The following is a 24,799-nucleotide window of genomic DNA, read 5'->3' as shown; positions in this document are numbered from 1 at the left end:
ATTCTTGGGCTCCTTGCTCAGCGGGGAGTCTGCTTCTCCCCTCAGCCCCTCACTACCCCCCCGCCCCCACCCACGCTCTCTCTCTCAAATAAATAAACAAAATTGTAAAAAAAAAAAAAAAAGTCATTAGGAAGAGAAAATACGTTTACAGTACTGTAAAATGTATTTTTTTTAAAAAATCGACGTGTAGGGCGCCTGGGTGGCTCAGTTGGTTAAGCGACTGCCTTCGGCTCAGGTCATGATCCTGGAGCCCCTGGATCGAGTCCCACATTGGGCTCCCTGCTCGGCAGGGAGTCTGCTTCTCCCTCTGACCCTCCCCCCTCTCATGTGCTCTCTCTCATTCTCTCTCAAATAAATAAATAAAATCTTTAAAAAAAAAATCCACGTGTAAGTGCACCCCCTTTTGAAAATGGACTTCATACCCATGTTGTCCAAGACTCAACTGTGTGTATGTATTTGTGTGTTTCTGTGTGTGTGTAATCAGCACTATGATTAGCATTTTCCTTGTATGTGCATCTAGATTTCTTTAGTGATAGCTCCAGGAAACTTAAATGTGGGTGAATCAAATAATGAGGAGTATACATCCTCATACTGTGGGATCACACACATTTTCTGTACCTATGTAGTAATATTCACTTGATTGGCATTGCAAAACAAAGTGATATTTTCTGTTTGGACTCCTTCCTGTTGATACCGTTCAAAGCCACATGGCCACTCCCTGAAATGGGAGCTGTAGCATTTACCAGTCTAACCTGTTAGGGTGTTCCTCACACTGGTGTATTTTTGTCATTCGTTCCAAAATCAGTGATATTGAAACAAGTCAAAAATAACTACAAGCATATTATTTCTCTTTCCTGGTTTTCCTAAAAAGAAATGCTGTCTAACATGTATATATTTTGCTTATTCATGCTATGGAAAAATAGATTGTTGATATTTCAGATACTTTGCCAGAAATTAAGTCCTTTTCAAGAATGAGCCTGCCAAGTAATACTCTTTCCATAATTAAAGTTCTTAAAATAGTCCGAGATCATACTGGGTAATCAGATGGGTGATTGAAAGTGGCAAGCTTAAATCTTAAAGCCAACTTCTGTAAGACAAGCAGCGTAGGAAAGCGCTTGCTCAGTCATCACCCAGAACCTATGTCCTAGTCCCTTCCCATTCCCACCCTGAAACGATTTTAGTTCTGTCATCTGGGGGAATTTTACTGTAACAGATGCTTGAGACAGTCTGCAGTCTGTGGCTTATTTTTTTTTAAGATTTTATTTATTTATTTGAGAGAAATAGAGCATGAGCGGGGTGGGGCGGTGGGAGGGAGGGAGGGGCAGAGGGAGAAGCCGACTCCCCGCAGAGCAGGGAGCCCAAGATTGGGCTCCATCCCAGGACCCCGGGATCATGACCTGAGCCGAAGGCAGATGCTTCACCCACTGAGCCACCCAGGCGCCCCAGTCTGTGGCTTATTAAAAGAAGCACAGGCTCATCAGAGAGCTCCAAATTCCCCATTTAATGTCTTAGATCAGGTCTAAGACTTTCTAGGGGAGCCTAGAGGGCTAGCATGAATGAATCCAGCAGTCTTCCTCCTTTTCCCCCTTCCTGTGGGTTTCGCTATGAGTTGTAGCAACAGATTCCTCCTTCACTGTTGTGAATGCCTGATTTCAAACAGATGGCACAATCCCAGTGGGCTTATTGACTCAAATCTCAGCATTCGGGGCACTCAGTGACAACTGGAAGGCAACCAGTGACTCTCGGTGTTTCCCTGGGAGTGCACTATTAGCTGGAGTTTCAGAAGTGGGGGCGTGGGACCGCATAGGTGAGGGCAGTGAGGGGTGCGGGTGAGGTGAGTATATATGATGGGGGGGCATGAGTATGTATATATATTTTGTCTTTTGATTTGATTTTTTAGCTGTATAGTTTTTACTTTTTTTCAAACATTTAAAACATTTTTCTACTTATACTTGGAGTCGCGCGGTGACGTGAATGAAATAAGAATCCAGTCATGGTTTTGCAGTTAAATGGGAAGAGGACGCAATAGTGAAACGGACAGTGACTCGGATACAAAACTGCTTTCTCAACTTTAAAGTGTTGAAATGGGGACGCCTGGGTGACTCAGTCGGTTAAGCGTCTGCCTTCAGCTCAGGTCATGATCCCAGGGTCCTGGGATCGAGCCCCGCATCGGGCTCCCTGCTCGGCGGGAAGCCTGCTTCTCCCTCTCCCGCTCCCCCTGCTGTGTTCGCTCTCTCGCTGTGTCTCTCTCTGTCAAATAAATAAATAATTTTTTAAAAAAAAATAAAGTGTTAAAAAGTCGTCTTCTGTAGATGAACTGAGAGGGAAATCACTTGACTTCAAATTTTTCATCTTAAAAAGTGAAAGTAATTGTAATTCCTAATGACTTCTCAGAGGTGTGTGAAGATTGTCCAGATATAATGGCTGTGGCAAGCCCTTGAAGGTTTTTAGTGCAAAGAAGCTGTTTATTTATTTATTTATTTTTTAATCTTTTTATTGTTATGTTAATCCCCATAGCAAAGAAGCTGTTTAAATGTTCAAATGTATCATTGCTGGTCTTTCCCCTATAGGTATTCAAGAGACGGTATTTTTACTTGACTCAGCTTCCTGATGGTTCATACATTCTCAACTCCTACAAAGATGAGAAAAACTCCAAAGAATCTAAAGGTTGCATCTACTTGGACGCCTGCATTGACGTTGTTCAGGTAGGGCTATCGAAATCACCCTTTCTTCTCTTTCTTGAAGAGGGTTATTGACTGACTATTAAGAACCTCCGCATTTTTCTTTCATGGTCAATGGCATCTCCATCCACCAAAACATTTATACTAGGAACCTTAGAATCCTCCCCAGTGCCCTATTCTCGCTCTGTGCGAGAATTCAAGTGTTTACTCAGGCCTTTGGAGTGGGGCTCCACAGTGCTTCTTGATCTCTTACCTTCTTTCCACTCCCACTGCCCTTCCTCTGGTTCTCCTTTTGTCCTCTCTTGCCTAGTCTTGCCTTCCTGCCCTCTGATTTGTTGCCTTACTGTAATCCATCCTCCGAAGGCAAAGCTGGGGTCCTTCACTTGTCTACTTAAAACCTTTTGGTTCTTGATTTATCATCTTGCAGAGGGAGAGCTAAAGCTCTTACCATGACCTTGCAGGTCACGGTGATTTAGCCTCAGCCTACCTTCTAACCTCATGCCCCCCGCACCCCGTAGACACTTTGCGCTCTAGCTACTCTAGGTGTATTTGTCTTTCTTCCACTTGTTTCTCTGCTTGGCATACACTTTCCCCTTCTGTTCCTGTTTGAACCTTATCTTTCAAGATTCCGTTCAAATGGCTCTTATGCCATGAGATGTTTTCTGTTTCTCTCCTCACCCTCATGCCCACCACATGGAAGGGAGCTCCCCCTCCCCTGTGCACCACTTTGCTTTTTCCTCCGTCCTAGACTGAAATCATACTCCAATTTGTGGTTCATCCTGCATATTCCTTCTGGGATTCTGGAGACCATGTCTTACTCATGTCCGTGTCCCCTGTAATAATCAGCAGTGTTGTGCACCCAGGAGCGGCTTAACAAATGTTTGCCGATGTGAATTACCGAGGGGGCGTGGACAGAGATGCAGTGCGACACAGGGCTGAGAGATGATCTAAATAGGAAGTCCATTGGCCGAGAGAAGGAGCCATCACTACAGAGCCTGGGTGGCATGGCTGACTTTAAGGAGCACTTAGCTGCTGGGGAGGTGGAAGGTGCTGGTTCAGGGCGCTCGTCCTACCTGAATCTTATTGTCAATTCCACTGAATCCCACTTATTATTAATCCCACTCAAATGAGATTGTCGTGTGGATTGAATAAAAAACACTTAAAAGGGGCGCCTGGGTGGCTCAGTCATTAAGCGTCTGCCTTCGGCTCAGGTCATGCTCCCAGGGTCCTGGGATCTAGCCCCGCATCGGGCTCCCTGCTCAGCGGGAGGCCTGCTTCTCCCTCTCCCTCTGCTCTCTTTCCGCTGGTGCTGTCTCACTCTCTCTCATGCTCTCTCTCAAATAAATAAATAAAATCTTAAAAAAAAACCACTTAAAAAAAATAAAGATCTATGTGAATAAAAGGTGTCTTCATATATATATAATATATAAAATACATATACTATAAATATATTTAGTATATAAATATATATAAAATATATAACATAAATATATATATAATAGAAAAGTTTATATATAAAATATAAAAAATATATAAGTATTTATAAATAAACAGCTTTCTTATGTTACTAGAAGAAAGAGGGCACATGATTCCCAGCTTTTCTCAATTAGTCTAGTCCGGATTTTGCCCTTCCTTTATAGTGTTCCCTGCCTCTGCTTTCTCCATCTATTTATGATTCCCCCTCCCAAATATTTTCAAATATATAAATCTTGAGGACTTGCTACAGCCGTTTAATTTCATCCTTTACTCTACTTTGAAGATGAGAAGGAGGATCTTTCTTGGTTCCTTCTTGAGTGATGGCCATGTAGTGGGAAATTATGGATTCGCGAGCATTTCTTGAAATTAATGCCGAGGTATTCGGGAGAGGGGAGAGTGTGTCATTTCTTTTGTCACGACAGAGAAGGTGGTAGTGTAAAAGAAGGCGTCATCATGTTTGAGCAAAGGAGGTTGCTTTTGTTTTCCTTCTGTGCTAGTGTTCAGCATGGGTCATTTCCATATTTTTTACTGCGAGTCACCATGTAATGTGATCCAACTCTAGTCTTCTTTTATGCTAATTTGATGCCCTTCATATCATGCATGGTACCGCGAACTTGGTATCGGTAGCGCGTTTTATGGTGTGATGTGAAACAAGTACCAGGTTTATTTCAAATCCCATTTGAGCCTGTTTTCAAGGGCTGATTTTGAAAATCTACAAATATGCAAGACAAACTTGCAACAGGGTAGAAATTGTTACAAACACTTGCTGATTTTTATGGTGGCAGTTGGATTCTCTAGATGTGGAAGATGGGAAAGGGCCTTACATGATAATACTGTGTCGACAAGTAGTACCTCATGCCAACTTTGTTCATATACCACTGTGCTCAGTAGTGAGGGGAATAACAGAGGTACGTTTGGCACAGTCCTTCATCGTCTGGCAGTTTCTATTTCTTGTTGAAAGAAGCAGTTCTTTCATGACAGTATTGACCTGGGTATGTGCTGAGCTGAGGTAAAAATAAATAAACGAATGAAGTCTAATATTGAAAGGGTAACTAAACTAACTGAACACATGCTTTTTCTTTTTCTCTCTAGTGCCCCAAAATGCGCCGTCACGCATTTGAACTCAAGATGCTAGATAAGTATAGCCATTATCTGGCTGCTGAAACTGAGCAGGAAATGGAGGAATGGTTGCTAACTTTGAAAAAGATTATTCAGATCAATACCGACAGTTTAGTGCAAGAGAAAAAGGAGACAGTAGAAACAACCCAAGGTCAGAATTTTTAAATGATTCATTATCGAGGTAAAGCTCTTATCTTTAATCTGTGGGAATGTCCTTTGTGTAGGGTGAATACAGAATTCTTAATCTTGAAGGTTGACCTACTTCCTCATTAGAAATAACTATGGAGGTTGATAGATTTTTTTTTAAGAGTTGATGCTGCATGGGTTCTGACACGTGAAATATAACCAGACTAAAACGGATAGGGAATTCATGGCAGATTGTCAAAAGTCCGTTAAAGTTTTCCCTGTGCTTTCATAATCAAAATTCTTTGCAGTAAATCTAGTAGGAGAGGATGGGGTGAGAGAGATAGTTAGGATATTCCTCTTAGGTGATTAGTAATGGTCTGCATGGTTTGGAACATCTGCTTTTAATGAATTTGCAGAAGATGAAACTAGCAGCCAAGGAAAAGCCGAGAACATCATGGCCAGTTTGGAAAGGAGCATGCATCCGGAACTGATGAAGGTACATCTTTCTTATGGCAACTTGCCTTCAACTGAGACAATGCAGAGTTAGCTATTAAAGTTTTAACACTGGATTCCATTTGGCAATGTCATTTCTAAGTTAAAAACCACAGCAAATTAGTGAAACAGGTAGAGATTGTAAGAGAAAAGTTATACTCCTGAAGTTGGACTTAAAGGGCCAACTAACAGTTTGGAAAATCTTATTATTTTTTTTTTTCTAGATGTCAGAAGGTACTTTCAGATTTTTGTGACTTTATTGATGTTCCTTCTTATTCAGCATAATTACTATATGTCATCCATAAAGTAAATATTCTTCATTCAAGGGGCTATTGATACAGATCAAACATGATGTTCAGTCTAATGATTTGCATATGTTAACTTCATATGAAAATCACATGTTCTGTCTATGTGTAAATACATATGTGTATATACATATGAATAATTTCATCAGATAAAGATTTTGGTGACCAGGGGCACCTGACCAGTGGCTCAGTCGGTTAAGCGTCTGCCTTCGATTCAGGTCATGATCCTGGGGTCCTGGGATCGAGCCCTGCATTGGGCTCCCTGCTCCGCGGGAGGCCCGCTTCTCCCTCTCCCACTCCCCCTGCTTGTGTTCCCTCTCTCGCTGTCTCTCTGTCAAATAAATAAACAAAATCTTAAAAAAAAAAAAAAGAAAAAAAAAAAAAAAGAAAGAAAAGATTTTGGTGACCAGACATCATTTGTGTTAATTACTCTGCTCTTTGGAGTTTGAAATGAGCTAATTTAGAAAGTGTAGAGGTGATTATCATACCTATCTTAATAGGTTACATATTTTACTATGTGGACTCTATACTATAGAAGAATAGAAGGTTATAACCCATTTATTCATTTAAATCCTCATTAAACCTATTTATATTTTTTACTTTGTTCCTCTTCCTAGACTACTAAGTTACACAAGCTCAGAAGTTATTTTTTCTACTTTATTTAATTTTTTTCTACTTTAAATTTATCCTTCTCTTAACAAAAAATTACCCCCCTCAAACTTCATAGTTTTCCAAAACTTAGGAACACACTCATGATCCCCTGATCTAGGTTTTCCATGATTTTGTTGATGTTAACATATCCTTTCTGAGTCTTTGACGTTCTAGGCTCTACAGCCCACTATGTTTTTCCTAAAGTGTTGGAATCAGAATTATGTATAATATCCCATGGCTAGCACGCTATGGAAGAGAGAGTGTTTTGTCATTTATTTTTCTTTTGCATTCAAATCTCTTGGATTCCTTTTTTTTTTTTTTTTTTTTTTATACTCCGGTGGGCTGAGCAATATTCTTGATGTCCTAGAGACACATAGAAAGTGTAAGAACCTGATCTGTAGCTTATCATGGGTCCTAGTGATGGTGACTCACCCAGCAAGCGTTTTTTTATCCATCTTAAGTAAATGGAGATGGGGAGTAGTATATTTTTGAAGATCTGTCAGATGGTGGTTTCCCCGACGAGATATTTTTAAGTAATCTTCACACCCAAGTTGGGACTCGAACTCACGATCCTGAGATCAAGAGTCGCATGCTCTACCGACTGAGCCAGCCAGGCGCCCTGCACAAACTAATTATTTAAATGTTATTTACTGGGTTGGTGAACACATTGACATGCTGGGGTATGGCATGCCTGGAGAGAGCATGAAGGCACTGTGCCCCTGTTCCCATACTTTGTCTATGCATTTCTTCCATTTGGCTGCCCTAAAGTTGTATTTTTTAAAATAAAAAGGTGATCGTAAGTACAGAGCAAAAAATAAATAAATAAATAAATGTTATTTAATACTCATTTGAAGGAAGTGAAGTAATGTTTGGTGTGTGTATTTTTAATTTTAGTATGGCAGAGAAACTGAACAGCTAAACAAACTCAGTAGAGGGGATGGAAGACAGAATCTCTTTTCTTTTGATTCGGAGGTCCAGGTATTAATGATATATTTCTTTAAATAACCATAGAATTGCCGCTTATTTAGATGAACAATGTCTGTGAAATGTTGAAATCACTGATTTCTGTACCACTGGGCGATACCTATTGCTTTATATTCATCATGTTCACTTCGAACAGGTAGCCTAACTGACTTCCCTCAGGAGACTGGCACAGATGCAAATAGTTTGGGATTGAATGCACATGTTTTGTTTTGTTTTGTTTTTCCCCTCCATTCCCTATATTTCTTTTCACCTCATCTCATTCCTCAAAAGAAATAAATGAAAGACTGTTTAAAGTTGGTTCCTGCGCTTTTAACCCACTAAATACAAGTGTGATCTAGTAGCAGCGAGTATCTGCAGTATAAAGAACACCAAGTCATATGAGGAATGTGGTTTATTTTCCACTCCTGATGGAGGCCTTGGAACTGGGATAACGTTCATGTCTGGCTTAATCCCACTTTCAGTGGAAAGCTTATGTGTGTTTGTGTATCTCACCCTCTTTCATGAGAGTGAGGCCCCCTTTGTACTAAGATCTATGCGGCTCATATTTAATTCCCTATTTTCTGATCGAATTGCTGATTTGTTTAAATGGAAAGATTCAACTGTATGTAACTCTTACATATATTTTTCTTAACCTATTTCACGAGAAAAATGAAATTATTTGGGGAAAGATGAATTTTTTTTCACTTTTTTCTACATGAGATTTATAATTAAAATTTGGGGATTTTTTTTTGAAATAGAAAAGTTTGCATTATATGTGCATTATGGCTTTTTTATTCTCAGTGAAAATAGATCGTAAAAATGTAGTTGGGGGAAGACTGATTTTTGTTGTTTCTTCTTTGCTTCGAATGGTTTTCTAAATAAGTTTTTTTTTTTAGTTTGAAATGGGAAAAGTATATAGTCTATATATAATGCAGACATTTTTCCTTAATAAAAATACCACACAAGAAAAAGAAATTATTTGGGGGAAATATTTTTTAAAAAAAGCTTTATCTCCTACTTTTTTTTCATAGCAGTATGATACTATTTGTGTAAGTTATGTGATTTAAAAAAAAAAAAGTATAGCTGGTCTTGAGAGTGTTAGTTCTAAGATACTCATTCAGAAAGTTGCTTGTTTCAGGCAAGTCTGAGCCTTTCATAGAGCCCCCCCACCCGCCCCGAACCCCTCCGTGATTGGGCTCTAATTGGACATGTCAGGATCTTTCATTGTATACAAAGAAGCCAATTGACTGTGGTTGAAACTCAATCCAGTGTCTTTAAAAAAATTTGTGGTGTAGTGTTTTTGTGGTCATGGCAGTGAACTCAAACGTAACATCAGTTATCAGTGAGCTACGACAGCCAGTGAGGAATTCAGAGTTGTGATGAAACTTTAAAGCACAGAACAGTTGAATTTAATGTTGATTCCAGAAGGCAGCGTCCTCGCAGAGAAATCTGTGCTGTATGTGTTGAGTCTTAGCGCCATCCTAGGATGTCAGCCTTCTCTTTTGACCACAGTACGATGTTTAGAGAGAGATCTTTCTACCACTGACCTTAGAGAATAAGGAAACACTAACCGAAGGAGACAGCTCCAACTCGGGACTACTGGGCAAAGTCCCGTGTCCCAGCATTCGGACTCACGGGCCTCAGAAGGGAAAGGATTTGGGGGCTGGGGTGGTTTAGTCCAGTTTCTCTTCACATTCCACTGTCTGAATAAGGTAGAAGGGAGAGCAGATAAATGGGCGGAAATTAGAATTGATCTCCATGGTAATGACTTGCTTCTGCTGGCTCCAGAGATAAGTGTTCAAGAGGGAGCTGTCTAGTTCCACACATTTGTATTCGGTTTGTAGATAAATAGACTCCAGGGGTGGGAGGTGGGGGATGGCACTTTCAGGTACGAATATTATACTTAGGCCCCTAGAAGGAGGATTTTGTCAGTGATGCAGGCTAGGTCAGAATGGCTATAATTATCCAACACTCTTCCGGCACAATACCTGTTTTGGCTTGAATTACTTAGGCAGTTGAGAAAAATTCTTGTGTTTCTTGGCTTGAGTTTTCCGTATTGGCAGTATATTCTATTCAGATTCACCCAATCATTTCCCGCCTGCCTTGTCTCGGGTCTTAAAGTATAGTAAGTGGTCCCACAATCTATACTTTTCCTCCCATTTGTGAACAGAACGTAAAGTCTGTTCAGATACTCAGAATGAACGGGATGAACTCAGATTGCCTGAACTATGTGAGCTGAGGAGGAGGATTCTAGGAGTTTCTTTGAGGAGGGACAGATTCCTCCCTTGCTGAAAGGGATCCTTGACTCCCAATATCTGTTTTTAAAACTTAAAAAAAATTTTTTTTTGAAATACCAATAATTAAAAAAAAATTATCTCTGTGGCAGTCAGGACACATCCCCCAGCTCTGTTCGAAGCTGAGTTCAGTGTTTATCACTTTTCGAAGCAGACGCCCCTCCCTCTGTTCATCGTTGAAATGTAGGTGGTCCACAGGGTCTAGCTGCTGCTGACTCCCTACCTAATTCAGATCTCCAACCCAGACCTCTGCTGTTTCCCCAGCCACTTAGTAACCTCACCTCAAACTGGACACGTCCCGAACTGAGCTCACCATCTCCACTCCTCCTCCCCCACATCTACCATTCCTTGTTATCTTGCAACCAAGTTCATGACACCACAGTCGAATTGTCGAATTGTCTAAGTTAGAGACCATCGTGTTATTCTTGATGCCTCTCATGTCCATTCATGGCCGTTTTGCCTCCCGTACGCCTCATAAAAGACACAGTCTCTACCATACTGGAACATGTATTTTGTGGGGAAGGCTAATAACAACTAAGGACATATGGAAAAGTCATGTTCGAAGACTTAAATCAAGGAAAGGGAGTATAGACTGTCAGAGTGTGCAGTCCCCTTAGGGAGTTAAGGAAGGTCTCTGTGGAAATGCCAGTGGATCGGAGACATGAATGAAATGAGGGAGTGAGCCATGCATCTGTCTGCGAGAACTGCAGATGCAAAGGCCCTGAGGTGGGCGTGTACTTGGTGTGTTAGAGAAATAACCAAGGAGGCCAGTGTGGCTGGAACAGAGAGTGGGGGTGGAGGGGAGGCAAGGGTGGTGGGAGATGAGGTCAGAGGATTGAGGGAGGTAAGGACTCCTGTCAGATAAGGCTTCATAGGCCATGGTACAGACTTGTAACTTTTCCAGTGCTTTAGATCAGAGTTTCATCATCTCCCTCTAGGATTTCGCTGTCAGTGTTTGAGCCTTGGTGTAAGAGCTCTAGAAAGACTTATTGAATGAAAAAAAGGGTTTGAATGAAGAATGGATAGAGAACCGTAGGATTCTGCAATTATTACTTATAGACCTATATTAATATGAATCCTATTTTTTTGGAAATGATTTATCATCATCTGTTTTGTAGAGGTTGGACTTTTCAGGAATTGAACCTGATATAAAGCCATTTGAGGAAAAGTGCAATAAACGTTTCCTGGTGAACTGCCATGATTTAACTTTCAATATCTCGGGTCAAGTTGGAGACAATGCAAAAGGACCACCCACAAATGTATGTATGACTTTTCCTTTCACGTCCCTTAAACCAGCGCATTAAGGACATGCTTTGCTTTTTTTATCACTAGAAGTAATTTACGGGATGAAAATTCCATTGCTACGTGCTGTGATAAATTTGACATGGAGGCATTTCGTACATGCCTTTCTTTTGCCAAAATATGAATATGTTTTCATCCTGAGAGGATTCGTGAACCTATCAACCTATTCAAAATGGCAGATAGAGTAGGCTCTTGACATTCAAAAGCGACATGTGTCCCCGAACCTGGACCGTCCTCCAAGTTGCGAATTCTGCCAGAGAATGTGACTTCTTTTGTGAGGCTGGCTCATCACAATGAGTGAGGAACCCGCAAACCAGGCCGAGCAGCCTGCTAGTCTCACTCCTTCTCCCAGGGTGAATTCATTTTGTTCTTCACAGAAAAAATTCTAATTATGAGCCATCGTGGATCATTTGAGTTACTCAGAAACACTTGAAACCATAAGTGTAAAATCACCAAAGAGACTGCATTTTATGCTCACCTTTTTTTGGTTCTGGTTTTGTCTTTGACAAATATCCACAGTGATGATTTATTCTCTTCCAGAGTAGCTAAAATGCACTAGCAGGCTTCCTGTGTATAAAGGGTTAATCTTTATGCCATTTGGCACGAAATTTCCCTTTGTGACCAGCTTTCAAATGCCATCTGTAGGGAGGAATCGTGTCTTCCGAAAGTGCTGATGGGGCAAAGCTTTTGTCAAGTCATTTGATGTTGACTGATATTAGCTCTTATTAAAGGTATAATCTAGTAAGCTGTAACATAACAAAAGGGAAGATTTATTTTTGTTCGATAATATTGGCATTGTTTTTTTTTTTTTTCGGCGATTTCAGTAAACCCATGGAGAATTACATTTTATTCAGAGACCAATCGATGTTCTTTAAATGTGGCTTCTGCATTCTACTCCTTTAAAGAAAGTGTAACTTGCAGAATTATTTATACTTGACAAAAGTTAACATTTGATAGCCTGTTATTTTAGAGCACTCCTTCAAAATAGATGCAAATGAGCCCTAATGCCATTTTAGCTAAATGCCATACTCAGAAAGGAACTGCAATCGCAGAGCCTCGAGGAATCAAAACATCATTTTGTCGTTGGCCTCCCTCCCCCACGCCCCCCCCCGAAAAGTCTTCGCTTCCAAATGTCATTGTTTTCATTCCCAGGTTGAACCCTTTTTTATCAATCTCGCCTTATTCGACGTAAGGAACAACTGCAAGATTTCAGCCGACTTCCACGTAGACCTGAATCCCCCATCTGTCCGGGAAATGCTGTTGGGCCCTTCAGCCCAGCTGGCTGGTGATGGAAACCTGACGAGCTCTTCCCCGGAGCCTTTCATTCATGGCATTGCTGAATCCCAGTTACGCTACATAAAGCAGGTAACGAGTCCCCTTTTAGCCTTCCGAGTGAGAAATCGAAACAGCCCCGTGGGTTCTTTCACCCGCTCAGACCGATGTTCTCCTGGGCATTCCCATCTCTTGTAAGGTCAGTGGCCAGGTGTTTTTCTGGGGACTGAAGTGGGAGGGACAGGATGGAAACCAGCAAATGCTAGCACCGCCTCAGCGAAGTAACATTTTCAGTTGGGACCGTGATGTGAGCCTCAGAGGAAGCATTTTGTGAGCTGGAATGTAGGCACACCCCCACGCTCCTGTGCGGACTTGTGAGCAAGGCGGTGGGTGCCCAAAAGGCTTGTTTCTTCGAAGAAAAAATGGACCCTGCCATAGCCCCCCCATCCCTAATTCCCAGCTCCGTTAGGAGTAGGTAGCTGGGTTTGGGTTTTGGTTTTTGCCTTGGTGTGCCGTCTCGAGTTCCGGATATCTGTTAAAATACCATTAGATTTTTCCGTAGGACAAGAGCAAAAAGCACCCCCTTGCAGAAATTTAGGAGCTATGTACAGAACTTTACAGAACTTCAGCTGAAGCCTGGCTGCTGACCAGACAATGGAGTTCTGAGTGTGTTCACGGAAGACAAGGAAATTTGGCAGGGAAGGGAAGGTGCCCGTCTGAATGAAACTTCACCGTCAGGGCAAGTCTTGTGACGGTCACATTGGAGGCTGTGTTTTTGGAAGGTTCGAGTACAGGACAGGGGTTCCGTGTGTCTGTTCGGCTACAGCCCTGGCTGAGGTGCCGTTAGATCAATGTTCCTCAAATTCCTGGCCCGCCAGACTCCCACAGCAACCAGAACCCCCCACACTGGCGATCAAATTCGTCCAGAAAATCGTTCCTGTCAGTGGCCAAGTGGTAGATGCCCCAGAGCTAATCTCCCATGTTGTCCGGAATTTGGGGAGCTTCATGTGCAAGCGGGCAGTGTCCATGCTGACCCCACATGAATAGGTAGTTTTAATGGAGCATAAAGGCTCTTTATACGAGGAGTTCTGATTGAAGAGCAGTGGTAGGGGACGGCTTATGTGACATACATAATGCTGTGTTCTCTGTCCTGTGTGGTGCAAAGAAGCCCCTTTAGAAGGAGCCTGACACATCCCTGGCATTTTGACCTCTGACCACGCTGCAGGCCATGAGAGGTTAGGCAGAACAGAATTGATGGTCTTCCTTCCCAACTTTTGCAACTAAAAGGAAACTCGACTGTGACATAGAATTGAAACTGGAAAGAGGCACAAGAACAAAGCAGCTCACGTTGTAAGATTTATTTTTCCCCCAATAAAAACGTGGTTCCTTTTTTTTTATTATAAAGCTAAATGTATTATTATGTAGAAAACCCAAACAATACAAAACGCATAAAGAAGAAAAAGTCACCCCCCCATAGACAATAACTGTCAACATTTTGGCCAACCTCTTTCTAGACATCTCTGTGTTTATATAAACACATAGATCTTATGTATGTTCTTATACAAAATAGATCCTGTTCACACCATTTTATATCTACTGTATTTATTTAATATCACGTTTATCCTATATCAGTATCTCTGGATCACTCACATTCTTAAAGGCTAATGTGGTATTCCATCAACCTAGCTAATTGGGATATTTGTCATTTTGGGATATCATAAATAACACTGCATTGAACATCCTTGTGCATGCATGTTAGCTCACTTGTTGAATTATCTCCTTAGAATAAATACCAAGCATTGGGGTTTTCTGGGCTCGGGATTATGCTCATTGGTACAGATTTTACATGTGCAGTTACTTCCTTCTTTGCGCTCTGGATCTGTGGTAGTTTTACATCGCCTCTTTTTTTTTTTTAAGGTTTTATTTATTTCTTTATTTGTCAGAGAGAGAGAGAGAGAGAGAGAGAGAGAGAGCACAAGCAGGGGGAGGGGCAGAGGGAGAAGCGGCTCCCTGCTGAGCAAGGAACCTGATGCAGGGCTCCATCCCAGGACCCTGGGATCATGACCTGAGCCGAAGGCAGACACTTAACCTACTGAGCCACCCAGGCGTCCCTACGTCGCCTCTTAGTTTGTTACTCAGATAGATTATGCTTGTCACATGTGTGAACATTCACTACTATGGCGTATGCTTCTAGAAGAGATTGAGCAAGTACAGTATAAAAGTATTTGAGAACCTGCTATTGAATTATGTGTAAAATTTTCTGCACCATATCAAATAAGCCCTTTTAAGCCAATGACGTATTTACTTTATTTCTTCAGTGTACTTAGCTGTACGTTCAAGGCATGGAGTTTAAGTTGTGGTCGTGGGCATCATCCCACTTTTAATCTAGGTCGGGAAGAAAATCCAACAGTTTTTTCAGTATCTCCCGTATGCCAGAATTTCCCATCAGTGTCTCATGTAATCATCATAGTCTTGTGAAATGGTGTACTTACGCTGTTTTGGGAGGGGAGGAAAGGGCAGATCGTGAGGTGAAGTAAGCTGCCCACCATTACACAGCCCACAGCCGTGAAGGCAGGATTGGAACCTGGGTCTGTTGGAAAGACCCCAGTCAATAATGGCCGGCAGAATGTAATTAACATACTGCACCCTGTCACACAATGGTAGCAGACGTGTTTGCAAGGCAAGGGGGGCTCGGGGGGTGGGAGTTAACTTAGGGGGCTGCACAGAAGATGTGGGACTTGGGAGAAGAAGCCTGAGAAGCACAGAGGAGAGGTGGGAAGATGACCCGATGGGCAGTGGCCTCAGATGGCTTTATTGTCTTACAACCTTTTCGGACCAACTGATGAGACCGGGAAGTGGTCATTTACTTCAACTAGTTGAACATTTTATTTTGGAGAAGTTTTTTTCTCAACTTCTTCCCGTTTAGGATGAGGAAGCAGTGCTGTGTCGGAGAGAGACCAAATGTAGGCAGATCTGAACCCGAATCCCAGCTTGTCCATTTTTCAGCAGTGACAACTTTAGCACTTCCTTATTTTTTTTTTTTTAAGATTTTATTTGTTTATTTGAGAGAGAGAGCAGAGAGGGAGAGCACATGAATGGGGGGGAGGGGCAGAGGGAGAAGCAGACTCCCCGCTGAGCAGGGATCCCGACGTGGGACTTGATCCCAAGACCCAGAGATCATGACCTGAGCCGAAGGCAGACGCTTCACTGACTGAGCCCCCCAGGCACCCCAAGTTTAGCACTTCTTAAGTGCCACTGTATTTCTCTTGCTTCTTTATCAAGTCCCTTATTTTCATAACACCCCAGCAAAGTAGGTGGGTACTGTTACCATACCCATTTTACAGATGAGGAAATTGAGGCACAGGGCCCGTCCAGTAGCTTGCCCGGGGTCACAGAACTTAGAAGATGAGGAACAGGACCTGAAACTAGGCCTAGCAGGTTTCAAAGGGCAGGTGTTTACCCCTGCGTTGTACTGCTTCTGTGTTACCCGGGAGAGAGGGAGACTGCCCAGTTCCCCGGAGTTCCCAGAAAGGGCTGTCTGATGGCCCCAGCCCTTCCAGCAAGGCTGCTCGAATGGCAGCATTCTCTATAGGAAGAAGCAGCTCCCAGGGTTTGGTGGACAGTGGGTGTCTGGGGGCCATTCTAGGCCCTCCCCATCTGTTCACTGGAGTCTTTCTCTCCAGTGGCCTCCTGAGGGACAATGGGGTGACCACAGGAAAGGAGGGACTTGGGTCCATCGAGTAGTTTGGCCTCCCTGACCTCAAGCAGTCACCATGACCAGTCACTTTATTCTCAGCTGCCTGGCACTTTCTTCCCAGCTGCCCTGACAGAGCTCGGCCCCCCATGTCTCCCAAGGTCAGACCTGATTGACTTTGGGTTGGGGTTGTGGGGGAGATGCTGACTCTTGGAGGTCTGCCTCCTTGTGGCTCTGGGGGATCCCCCCCGGGGGGCAACAGTTGTTGGCCTGGTGAAAGGGTACAGAGTCTCCCCCCAAAGCCCTGCCGTGCTGTGGGCTCTGTAAGTGCTAGGGACTGGGATGAGGGGGCCTCACCCCTTCTTTAGAGGGAGGGGGCAGTCAAGTGGGTAAGAGTTACCCTGAGGTTGGGGGCAGCCACATCCATGCCTCCTAGGTGGAAAAGGATGGCTGGGCCAGAGGCCTTGTCTACAAGGGCCAGACTCCCGGTCCACATGGGGATTCCCGGGCGCTCTCTGGCTACCCTTCTGGGTTCTGGGGACAGGGAGAGTGCTAGAAGCTGATTGGGCCAAAAGGCAGAACAACCCCGACAGCGTCCCCCTTACCCGACAGCATCCCCCTTACACTGGAATCCCTGGTTGTTTCAAAAAATGAACGCTTCTATGCCTCGGCATCCTCGTATGTAAACGGGAGGAAACGATAGTACCTGCATGCAGGGGCAGCTGTAAGGCTCTGACAAGGTGTGCTGTCCCCAGAAAGCACTCGCCACAGCACTAGGCCGCCATGTTTGCTCAGCATGACGCAACCAACAGTGGAGCGGCAGTAATGGTGATCACAGGTACCCAAGCGAAAGCACTTGCGCTTAGCCATTGTCAGAGTTCGCAAAATTATAATACTCCTTGCTGGCATCAGTGTGGGGAAGTGCGCCAAGTACTGGGAAAGGAGAACAGCAGGCGCTCCATGAACGTTAGCGGTGGCAAAAATCAGTATTGCTGTTCTCATCTGGCCTCATCGTGTGAGATGTTGGATGCGTGGGCCTCAGGGCCGAGAGGCAGCATAGCATGGGCCGTATGTATAGTCTGGAAGCCCTGGCTGCAAGCTCCTTTATCCGTCCACCGCGTAACCTTCTGTAAGCCCTCAGTTTCTTCCTCTGTAAAATGGGTATATCGTAGTGCCTGCATTCGAGGGTTTTTTTTTTCTGAAGACCAAGGAAGATAATACACAAAACCCATCTAGGACAGTTAGGTGACAATCGGGAGGTGTGAGAGCATCCTTCAAGTGCGCTGCTTAGCATACCTGCTGCTTGGTCAGCAGGGGCTGGCTGCCAGGCGCATCTCCCCACCTGAGCAGCATGCGCCTGGGAGTACCACAAATCAGGTTCTGTGGCCTCGCAAGTGTTTTGGGCCGCTCGAGTAATGACTGGGTGTTCCTAGCGTGCTGTACATGGAATCCATACAGGAATTCTTTGGAATAGCTATTACTATGATCATCCCCATTTCTTAGATGAGAAACCTGAGGTGTAGACACAGGATGGGACTTGCCTCTACCCATAAATGGTGGAGCCAGAATATAAACCCAGGACATTTTAATTCCCCGAGCAGTTTTTAACCACTTCCTTCCCTGCTTGCTGCTTGCGAATTCAAAGGTGAATCAGCCATTCCAAGGGATCCTTACAAGCCATTGGATTCTTGGGGGTGGAATTACTTGGGCTCCCACACAGAGTTTTCTTGTCTTTCCTGTACGCCGTGGAGTGTTCACTCTGGAGCAGATGAGATAATGTCTGAAATGTTTTGAAAACTGGAACGCACGATCTTAACACAGTTGGTAGTGCACCAAGTAGAAAAATAAAACTTGGTAGAATCCCAACGATGGGTTTTTCCATTTGAAATCATTGGTTTGGTGTTCCTTTAAACAACAGACTGAACCAACTAACTGGCTCTTTGGAAGATAGTCTATTTGGGAGGAGCTAGACAGTGGATGACACGGCGGTTTCACATGCATTCAAAGAAAACGTATGCAACTTCGGTTGCATCTACATTTGTAACCCTTAACAGGAGCACGTGCAGGAAAAAAACAAATTTTGGATCCTCTGTCCCCACCTTGAAAGCACGGGCGCTCTTTAACCGTAGTGAAGTGTTTTCTTCCTCTTAGCTGCAATTAGTATTAATTGCGAGGAAATTGTTCTGGAGTTACATGCAGCTACATTTGAAAATGCACATCTGGTTCCACTTGAGAAACGCACACTATTTTAGCACATGCCCATGAAGCTGAACAATACGCGTTGCATTAATTAGGCCTAAAAAGGCACCTTGCGGACGCAGCCAAACAAGAGGCCAAGCAGTAATGGCGACAGTTTTTACTCAGGGACAAATAGATGTGAAGTTGGTGACAAAATAGAAAATCTGTTTTGAAAGAAGCATTGGGAGCTTTAGGAACCGTATGAAAGGAAACGTAGAAACCTATGTTCAGGGTCCTAGACATGACCCTGTGTTAGATGTCAACATTCGACGCTAAACGCCCTATTAGGGAATCATCAGCCACGCAACTGTTATGTACGAAGTCACATAAAAATGTCTAATGGAAGTCATTTTTTTTCCCCCAGGGAATTTTCTCAGCGACAAATCCGCATCCTGAAATTTTTCTGGTTGCAAGAATTGAAAAGGTGCTCCAGGGAAACATCGCGCACTGTGCGGAACCCTACATCAAAAATTCAGACCCAGCAAAGGTACCGATAGAGCTCGTTTGTGAACATTTCGGCTTAATGTAAAACTCGCCTTTTACTGATATTTTAAATGGTACTGTTAATGACCCCTCCAAAGAGCCTTATTCTCTAAATATGGGGTGCTAGGTGAGTATGCATGTTTCAGTTTGAACATGACTTTTCCCCCCTTTTCATTTATGTTCTGTTTACACGACAGTCTGATTTCTGCTTGCTTATCAGAATAAGAGCTAAAGGCTGTTAGGCCACATCTGTTCATTGACACCGTATCCTTGGCAATAGCTACTCTTTATTCCCAGCCCTTACATCCAGCCCTAGAATGTCAGAGCTGGGGAGGTTCAGCCCCGCGGTTCCCAAATGCCAGTCTACACTCATACTTCCTCCTGTCTGGGATGAGCAAAAGAAAGACAAGAGAATGAGCGATTCACGCAGCTAAATGTATTCAATTTGAGGGGCCGGCCTCTATGCTGGGATTTTTGCTCTTCCTACCTTTTGAACATTACGCCCGTATGTCTTTCACGAAATGTCGGCGGATGAAATGGTCGCAACTGTTTTGACTGGTGGATGTCTTTGGCTGGCACCGTGAAAAGTCTGCGACCCCTTTAACCGTCTAAATTTCTGGATCATGAAATCCAGACTTCTGCAAATTAGTGACCTGGTCCTTTCCTCTCGTTTTATAAATGAGAAAACGGAGGCCCTGAGAGCAAAAGTGTGCGTGGCACAGTTCATGAGCAGCAGTCCAGCTACTGAGTATTTATGAAGAGTCAATCTGTCGTAGGTGGCATTTAGTTGTGTGTCCAAATAGTGTTTATTGAGCGGAAGAGGCAGAGGAGACATGTGACTAATTTGCGTGGGAGAGAAAAGTCTCAGTGATGTAGATAAGAGCCTCTAGCATTCTGCATCCCCAGGGACAAGCATCCAGGCAGCATTTCACAGCCGGTTTAGCCTCTCTGGGCTGTTAATCTTCCATCAGCTCCTAGCGCCTGTGCAAACAGCAGTTCCTTGCCCAGCTAAACTAATTGCCTTGACTCTTGGTCACTCGGCTTTTATCTTGGGAGTAAAAAGGTCAGCTGTATTCAGAACAAACTTCTCCCAAGAATAATGAGTGTCTGCCTGCTCATGTGTGAAAGGAAATACACATTAAAACTGCTCAGAATTTTCCCAGTAGAGGTCTTTGGTACAAAATGTGCCCTATACCCTACACCTCTTTTCGTCCATCTTCTGATATCTTGATGAAGGCTCTGTTAATGAGAAAACACAGAATGCTAAAAAAACTCTTGGGGTGTCTTAGTGGCTCAGTCGGTTAGGTGTCTGCCTTCGGCTCAGGTCATGATCCCAGGGTCCTGGGCTCCCTGCTCAGCGGGGGGGCCTGCTTCACCCTCTCCCTCTGCTGCTCCGCCTGCTTGTGCTCTTTCTCTATCAAAAAAAAAAAAAACAAAAAGAAAAAGAAATTAAAAAAAAAAGAAAAAAGAAAACTCTAGTCTTGGAAAGTGGGTAGCTGACGAGTATCGTGTTTTTATTGGGAGCTCTTTCTTTATCTCTTTTGCCGGACTTTGATGTTTTACATTGGTAAAGTGGGGGAAGTGATTGTGTATGGTGAGTCTCTGGTCGTCCGAACACATACGAACGTGTCTCCTTATTTCTGCCCCCAGACGGCCCAGAAGGTGCACAGGACAGCAAAGCAAGTGTGTAGCCGCCTTGGACAATACAGAATGCCCTTTGCTTGGGCTGCCAGGTTTGTACAAATATAATCCTGACCTTTCTGTTCACTCTCATCTGTAAAGTTCACAGCTGTTGTCCTTGCTGGCAGCATTTAGCGGGTGGGCTCTGACACGCCAGGTCTGTCCTGGGACACTTGGGATGTGGCTGAGTCCGCTCGGGCTGCTATAACAAACTGCTATGGACCAGGTGGCTCCGACAGCAAACATTTCTCTCTCACAGCGCTGGGGGCTGGGAGGCTTGCGATCTGGGTGCCCGCATGGCCAGGTTCTGGTGAGGAGCCTCTTTCAGGCTGCAGACAGCTAGCTGGCTTCTTTATCTTCACGTAGCGGAAAGGGAGTGAGCCCCCTCTCTGGCCTCTTCTAAGGGCACTAATCCCATTCACGAGGGCTCCACCCCCCTGACCTAATCACCTCCCACATGCCCCTCCTCCTAATACCGGCACCTTGGGGTTTGGGTTTCCATGGAGAATCCGTTCTCTTAAAATTTGCCGTGCCTCAAGGAACCTTTCATTTCTTCATCCGTGGTGCTTCAGGGAAATTTGCTTTGGCCTCGGTTCCTGATCTGACTGACACCACTTAATTTTATTGCATTTTAAAGCGGAGCTTATTTGCTAAAGTAATGGAATTTTTTTTTGCCCCCAGAAAACCCAAAATTGTAGTGAATTATGTACAGTGTGCCCACTGTTTCAGAGTTGGCTAGGTTTAGGCTTCGAAAAGCTATCCTAGAATATTTCTGGAAAACGTACTAAAAATGAGAAGGCAGAAGAATGCAGTTGTTAAGTGCAAGCGGGTAATTAATTAATAGACTTGCTTTCTGATGACAAATGCAGGAAACCGGTCACGGGTAGTGTATATGGCAGGGTGTTATCTCTAGCTCGTCTCTTAGGGTAGGTTACATTCTTTTCTTTTTTTTTTTTTTTTTTTCCAATTCTCGCATGTCTACATACAGTGATGACTTAAACTGTCCTTCTTGCTCATCCCCCGCCTTTGAAGTCCAGGTTCACTGGCTTGTTTGTGGTACAGCGTGTGCAGCTCGTCGGAACTCCTCGGGAGAGGACAGCACGTTCTGAATAATTCAGTTATGTTCAGTGGGTATTGGCGAGTAGCATAAGGATAGGAGGTTCTAAGTCAATTAACTCTTCTGTCACTATTTATAATCATTTCATTTGGGGAAGCTTTCAAAATGTATTGTGTGTTGGTAGATGAAAAGGCACACTTGGCCTTGTTTTGCGGGCTGGTTAAAAAAAAAAAAAAAAAAAAAAGCCAGGGTCAGGTGAATGGCAGAGAGTCGCGAGGTTTGTCTATTTAGGCATTAGAGGAGGGGAAGTATGGCTTGTGAATAGACACATCCTTAGTGGTGCTCCGGCCTGAGGGCTCAGTCAGTTGCTGCTGTTGGGATCATTTAGAGTTATCTGCTAACCCACAAGGCAGTGGTCTAAGTGCTTTAATGTGTACCTTCTTGAGAGGTGAGTACTGTTATTCCTACCTTGGAGATGAGGAAATTCAGGCATGGAACTAGTAAAAAAAAAAAAAAAAAAAACTCCTTGGGGCACCTGGGTGGCTCAGTTGTTAAGCGTCTGCCTTCGGCTCAGGTCATGATCCTGGGGTCCTGGGATTGAGCCCCGCATCGGGCTCCTTGCTCAGTGGGGAGCCTGCTTCTCCATCTCCCTCTGCCTGCTGCTCCGCCTGCTTGTGCTCTCTCTCTGTCAAATAAATAAAATTAAAAAAAAAAAAGTCCTTGCCCACTTCACGTAGCATATGGCGGAGCGGGGATCCGAACCCATAGCACGTGACCTCCACCCCCACTAGACCACTGCAGCACGCGGCCCACTGCCCAGGCTGTCGGAAGAGCTGTTCGATGCTGTTTGGTCAGCAGAAAAATTAACTTAAAAACCTTCAAAGGTGGAAGCTCCGATCCCCCGTGCTGATGAGGAATTGGGCTCCTTTTTCCTTCCTGCATTGTTTTGGCTGTCAGAAACAGCAAGAACTCACTCTAAAGGCTTGCCTGGGATATTTTAAAGATGTACGCTAAACCCCTGTTTACTGAAAATAAAGGAGGTATGCTTAGAAGTAGGAACAGTGGTTCATGCCTAGAACCACATCTTCAGAGGCTCTGCCAGGGGGGAATTATGTTTTTGGCTAGAGCTGCTTCCAGTGTGTTGGGAGCTTGGACATTACTTCCCATTTTAGCAGTAAGTAGCTGCTTAAAAATGGAAGAAGGGGAAAGGGGGGAGGTAGGGAATCATCCACATTCGTATTTGGAAACTCTACATATCTCTTGTAAATTTCGTATAAATCGACCCTAAAGATCTAACTTAATGGTCATCAACTTTGAGATAAAGCTTTACCTTTGATTCAAATGCGTGTGTTTTATATATCTGGCTTGGTGAATTTTCACAAATGTTTCCAGTCATGTGACTACCACGCCAACCAAGATCTGGACCGTTTCTATCACTTCCGAAAGTTTCCTCATGCCCCTGTCCAGTCAGCCATCCCACTCCCATCAGTCAGCCACCAATCTGATGGTTATCACTACAGATGACTTTTTTCTATTCTAGACCTTCATACAAATGGAATCGTGCAGTATGTACCCTTGCATTTGGTTTCTTGTGCTCAGTCTGGTTTTGAGATTCATCCATATTGCTGTATGTATCAGCCCTTCACTCTGAGTAGTATTCCATTGTATGAATACACGACTGTGTATCCATTCACTTGTTGATGAGTATCCGGGCTGTTTCCTTTTGGGGATATAACAAATAAGTCAGCTATGAACATTTAGTGCCATGTGGAAATATGCCTAGGAGTGGACTTGTAGGATCAGAGGGTGAGTGTGTGCTGAATTTCATGAGAAATTACCAAATAAGTTTTCCAAACTGGTTGTACCACATTATACACACACCAGCACTAAGTTTGTCATAATTTGTCAATACTTCAGAATTAAAAAAAAAAAATTCTATTGCCGTTTTAGACCCATTTTCAAAGATACTCAAGGTTCTCTGGATCTGGATGGGAGATTTTCTCCTTTGTATAAACAAGACAGTAGCAAGCTTTCAAATGAAGACATTCTCAAGTTGCTCTCAGAATACAAGAAGTAAGTGTGTTACTGTAGTAAATCAGTAAAATAGATGAATTATAATTTCTTGAAATGATGAATGTGAGTCATACATGGGAGAAACTGAATGCTTTGGAGCATTTTTGGATTTGGAAGCCAGTGCATTCAGTAATCATAAATTTTAAGTATAAAATATTTCTTATTTTACACCTAGGCCAGAGAAGACCAAATTGCAGATTATTCCTGGGCAGCTCAACATCACAGTAGAATGTGTTCCTGTGGATTTATCAAGTAAGAATTCACGTGTTACAAATAAACCTTAAGGGGCTATGTTTGAATCTCAAATTTTCATCTTTTTAATACATTTCTTGAGGTTTACATGGTGTATAAAGTTCCTAGGGCTGTGTAAGAAATTCCTACAAACTGGGTGGCTTAGGATGACAGATTCATTCTCTCTCGGTTCTGGAAGCTAGAAGTCAAGATCAAGGTATCAGCAGGGCTGTGTTCCCTTTCAGTGCTCTAAGGAAGACTCACCAGTCATTGGATTTAGGGCCCACCCTAAACCAGTATGACCTCATCTTAACCATTTACATCTGCAAAGACGCTGTTTCCAACTGAGCCAGCCAGGTGCCCCTGCAAAGACCCTATTTCCAAATATAGTCAATTCTGAGGTTCTGGTGGCTGTGAATTTTGGGGGGACACTATTCAATCCAGTACACATGGTGAATAGTTACAAATTAGGAAGGGTATTAAGTTGATTTTATCAGATGCTGTTTCATATATAATATCCTGTTGTGAGTGTTCCCTAGTCAGTTTCTGCTGCTTTTTGCCTTGGATAAATCCCATCAAGGGATCCAAAAAGGAGAGTTTCTTTTCCTCTCTAAAGACAAGAATCTAAAATCTCAGAAGAATGGACAGAAGACAGAAAAGAC

General features: G+C 43.4%; 1 protein-coding gene across 6 annotated transcripts in view; it reads left to right on the top strand.

Annotated features, from left to right (window-relative positions):
* Positions 1 to 24,799, top strand: part of DOCK11 (dedicator of cytokinesis 11) — a 185,620-nt gene that overhangs the window by 62,550 nt on the left and 98,271 nt on the right. For all 6 annotated transcript variants that reach the window (XM_078064090.1, XM_078064087.1, XM_078064089.1 and 3 more), the window contains exons 7-16: positions 2,571 to 2,705; positions 5,250 to 5,427; positions 5,819 to 5,898; positions 7,745 to 7,828; positions 11,226 to 11,366; positions 12,562 to 12,774; positions 18,978 to 19,100; positions 20,747 to 20,829; positions 23,784 to 23,906; positions 24,082 to 24,158. In XM_078064090.1, coding sequence (XP_077920216.1) covers positions 2,571 to 2,705; positions 5,250 to 5,427; positions 5,819 to 5,898; positions 7,745 to 7,828; positions 11,226 to 11,366; positions 12,562 to 12,774; positions 18,978 to 19,100; positions 20,747 to 20,829; positions 23,784 to 23,906; positions 24,082 to 24,158 — 1,237 coding nt within the window. The remainder of the gene's footprint in view (positions 1 to 2,570; positions 2,706 to 5,249; positions 5,428 to 5,818; positions 5,899 to 7,744; positions 7,829 to 11,225; positions 11,367 to 12,561; positions 12,775 to 18,977; positions 19,101 to 20,746; positions 20,830 to 23,783; positions 23,907 to 24,081; positions 24,159 to 24,799) is intronic.

The sequence above is a fragment of the Halichoerus grypus genome, chromosome X (genome assembly GCF_964656455.1).
Source record: "Halichoerus grypus chromosome X, mHalGry1.hap1.1, whole genome shotgun sequence".
Classification (NCBI taxonomy): Eukaryota; Metazoa; Chordata; class Mammalia; order Carnivora; family Phocidae; genus Halichoerus; species Halichoerus grypus.
This window is presented reverse-complemented; position numbering and strand designations above follow the sequence as displayed.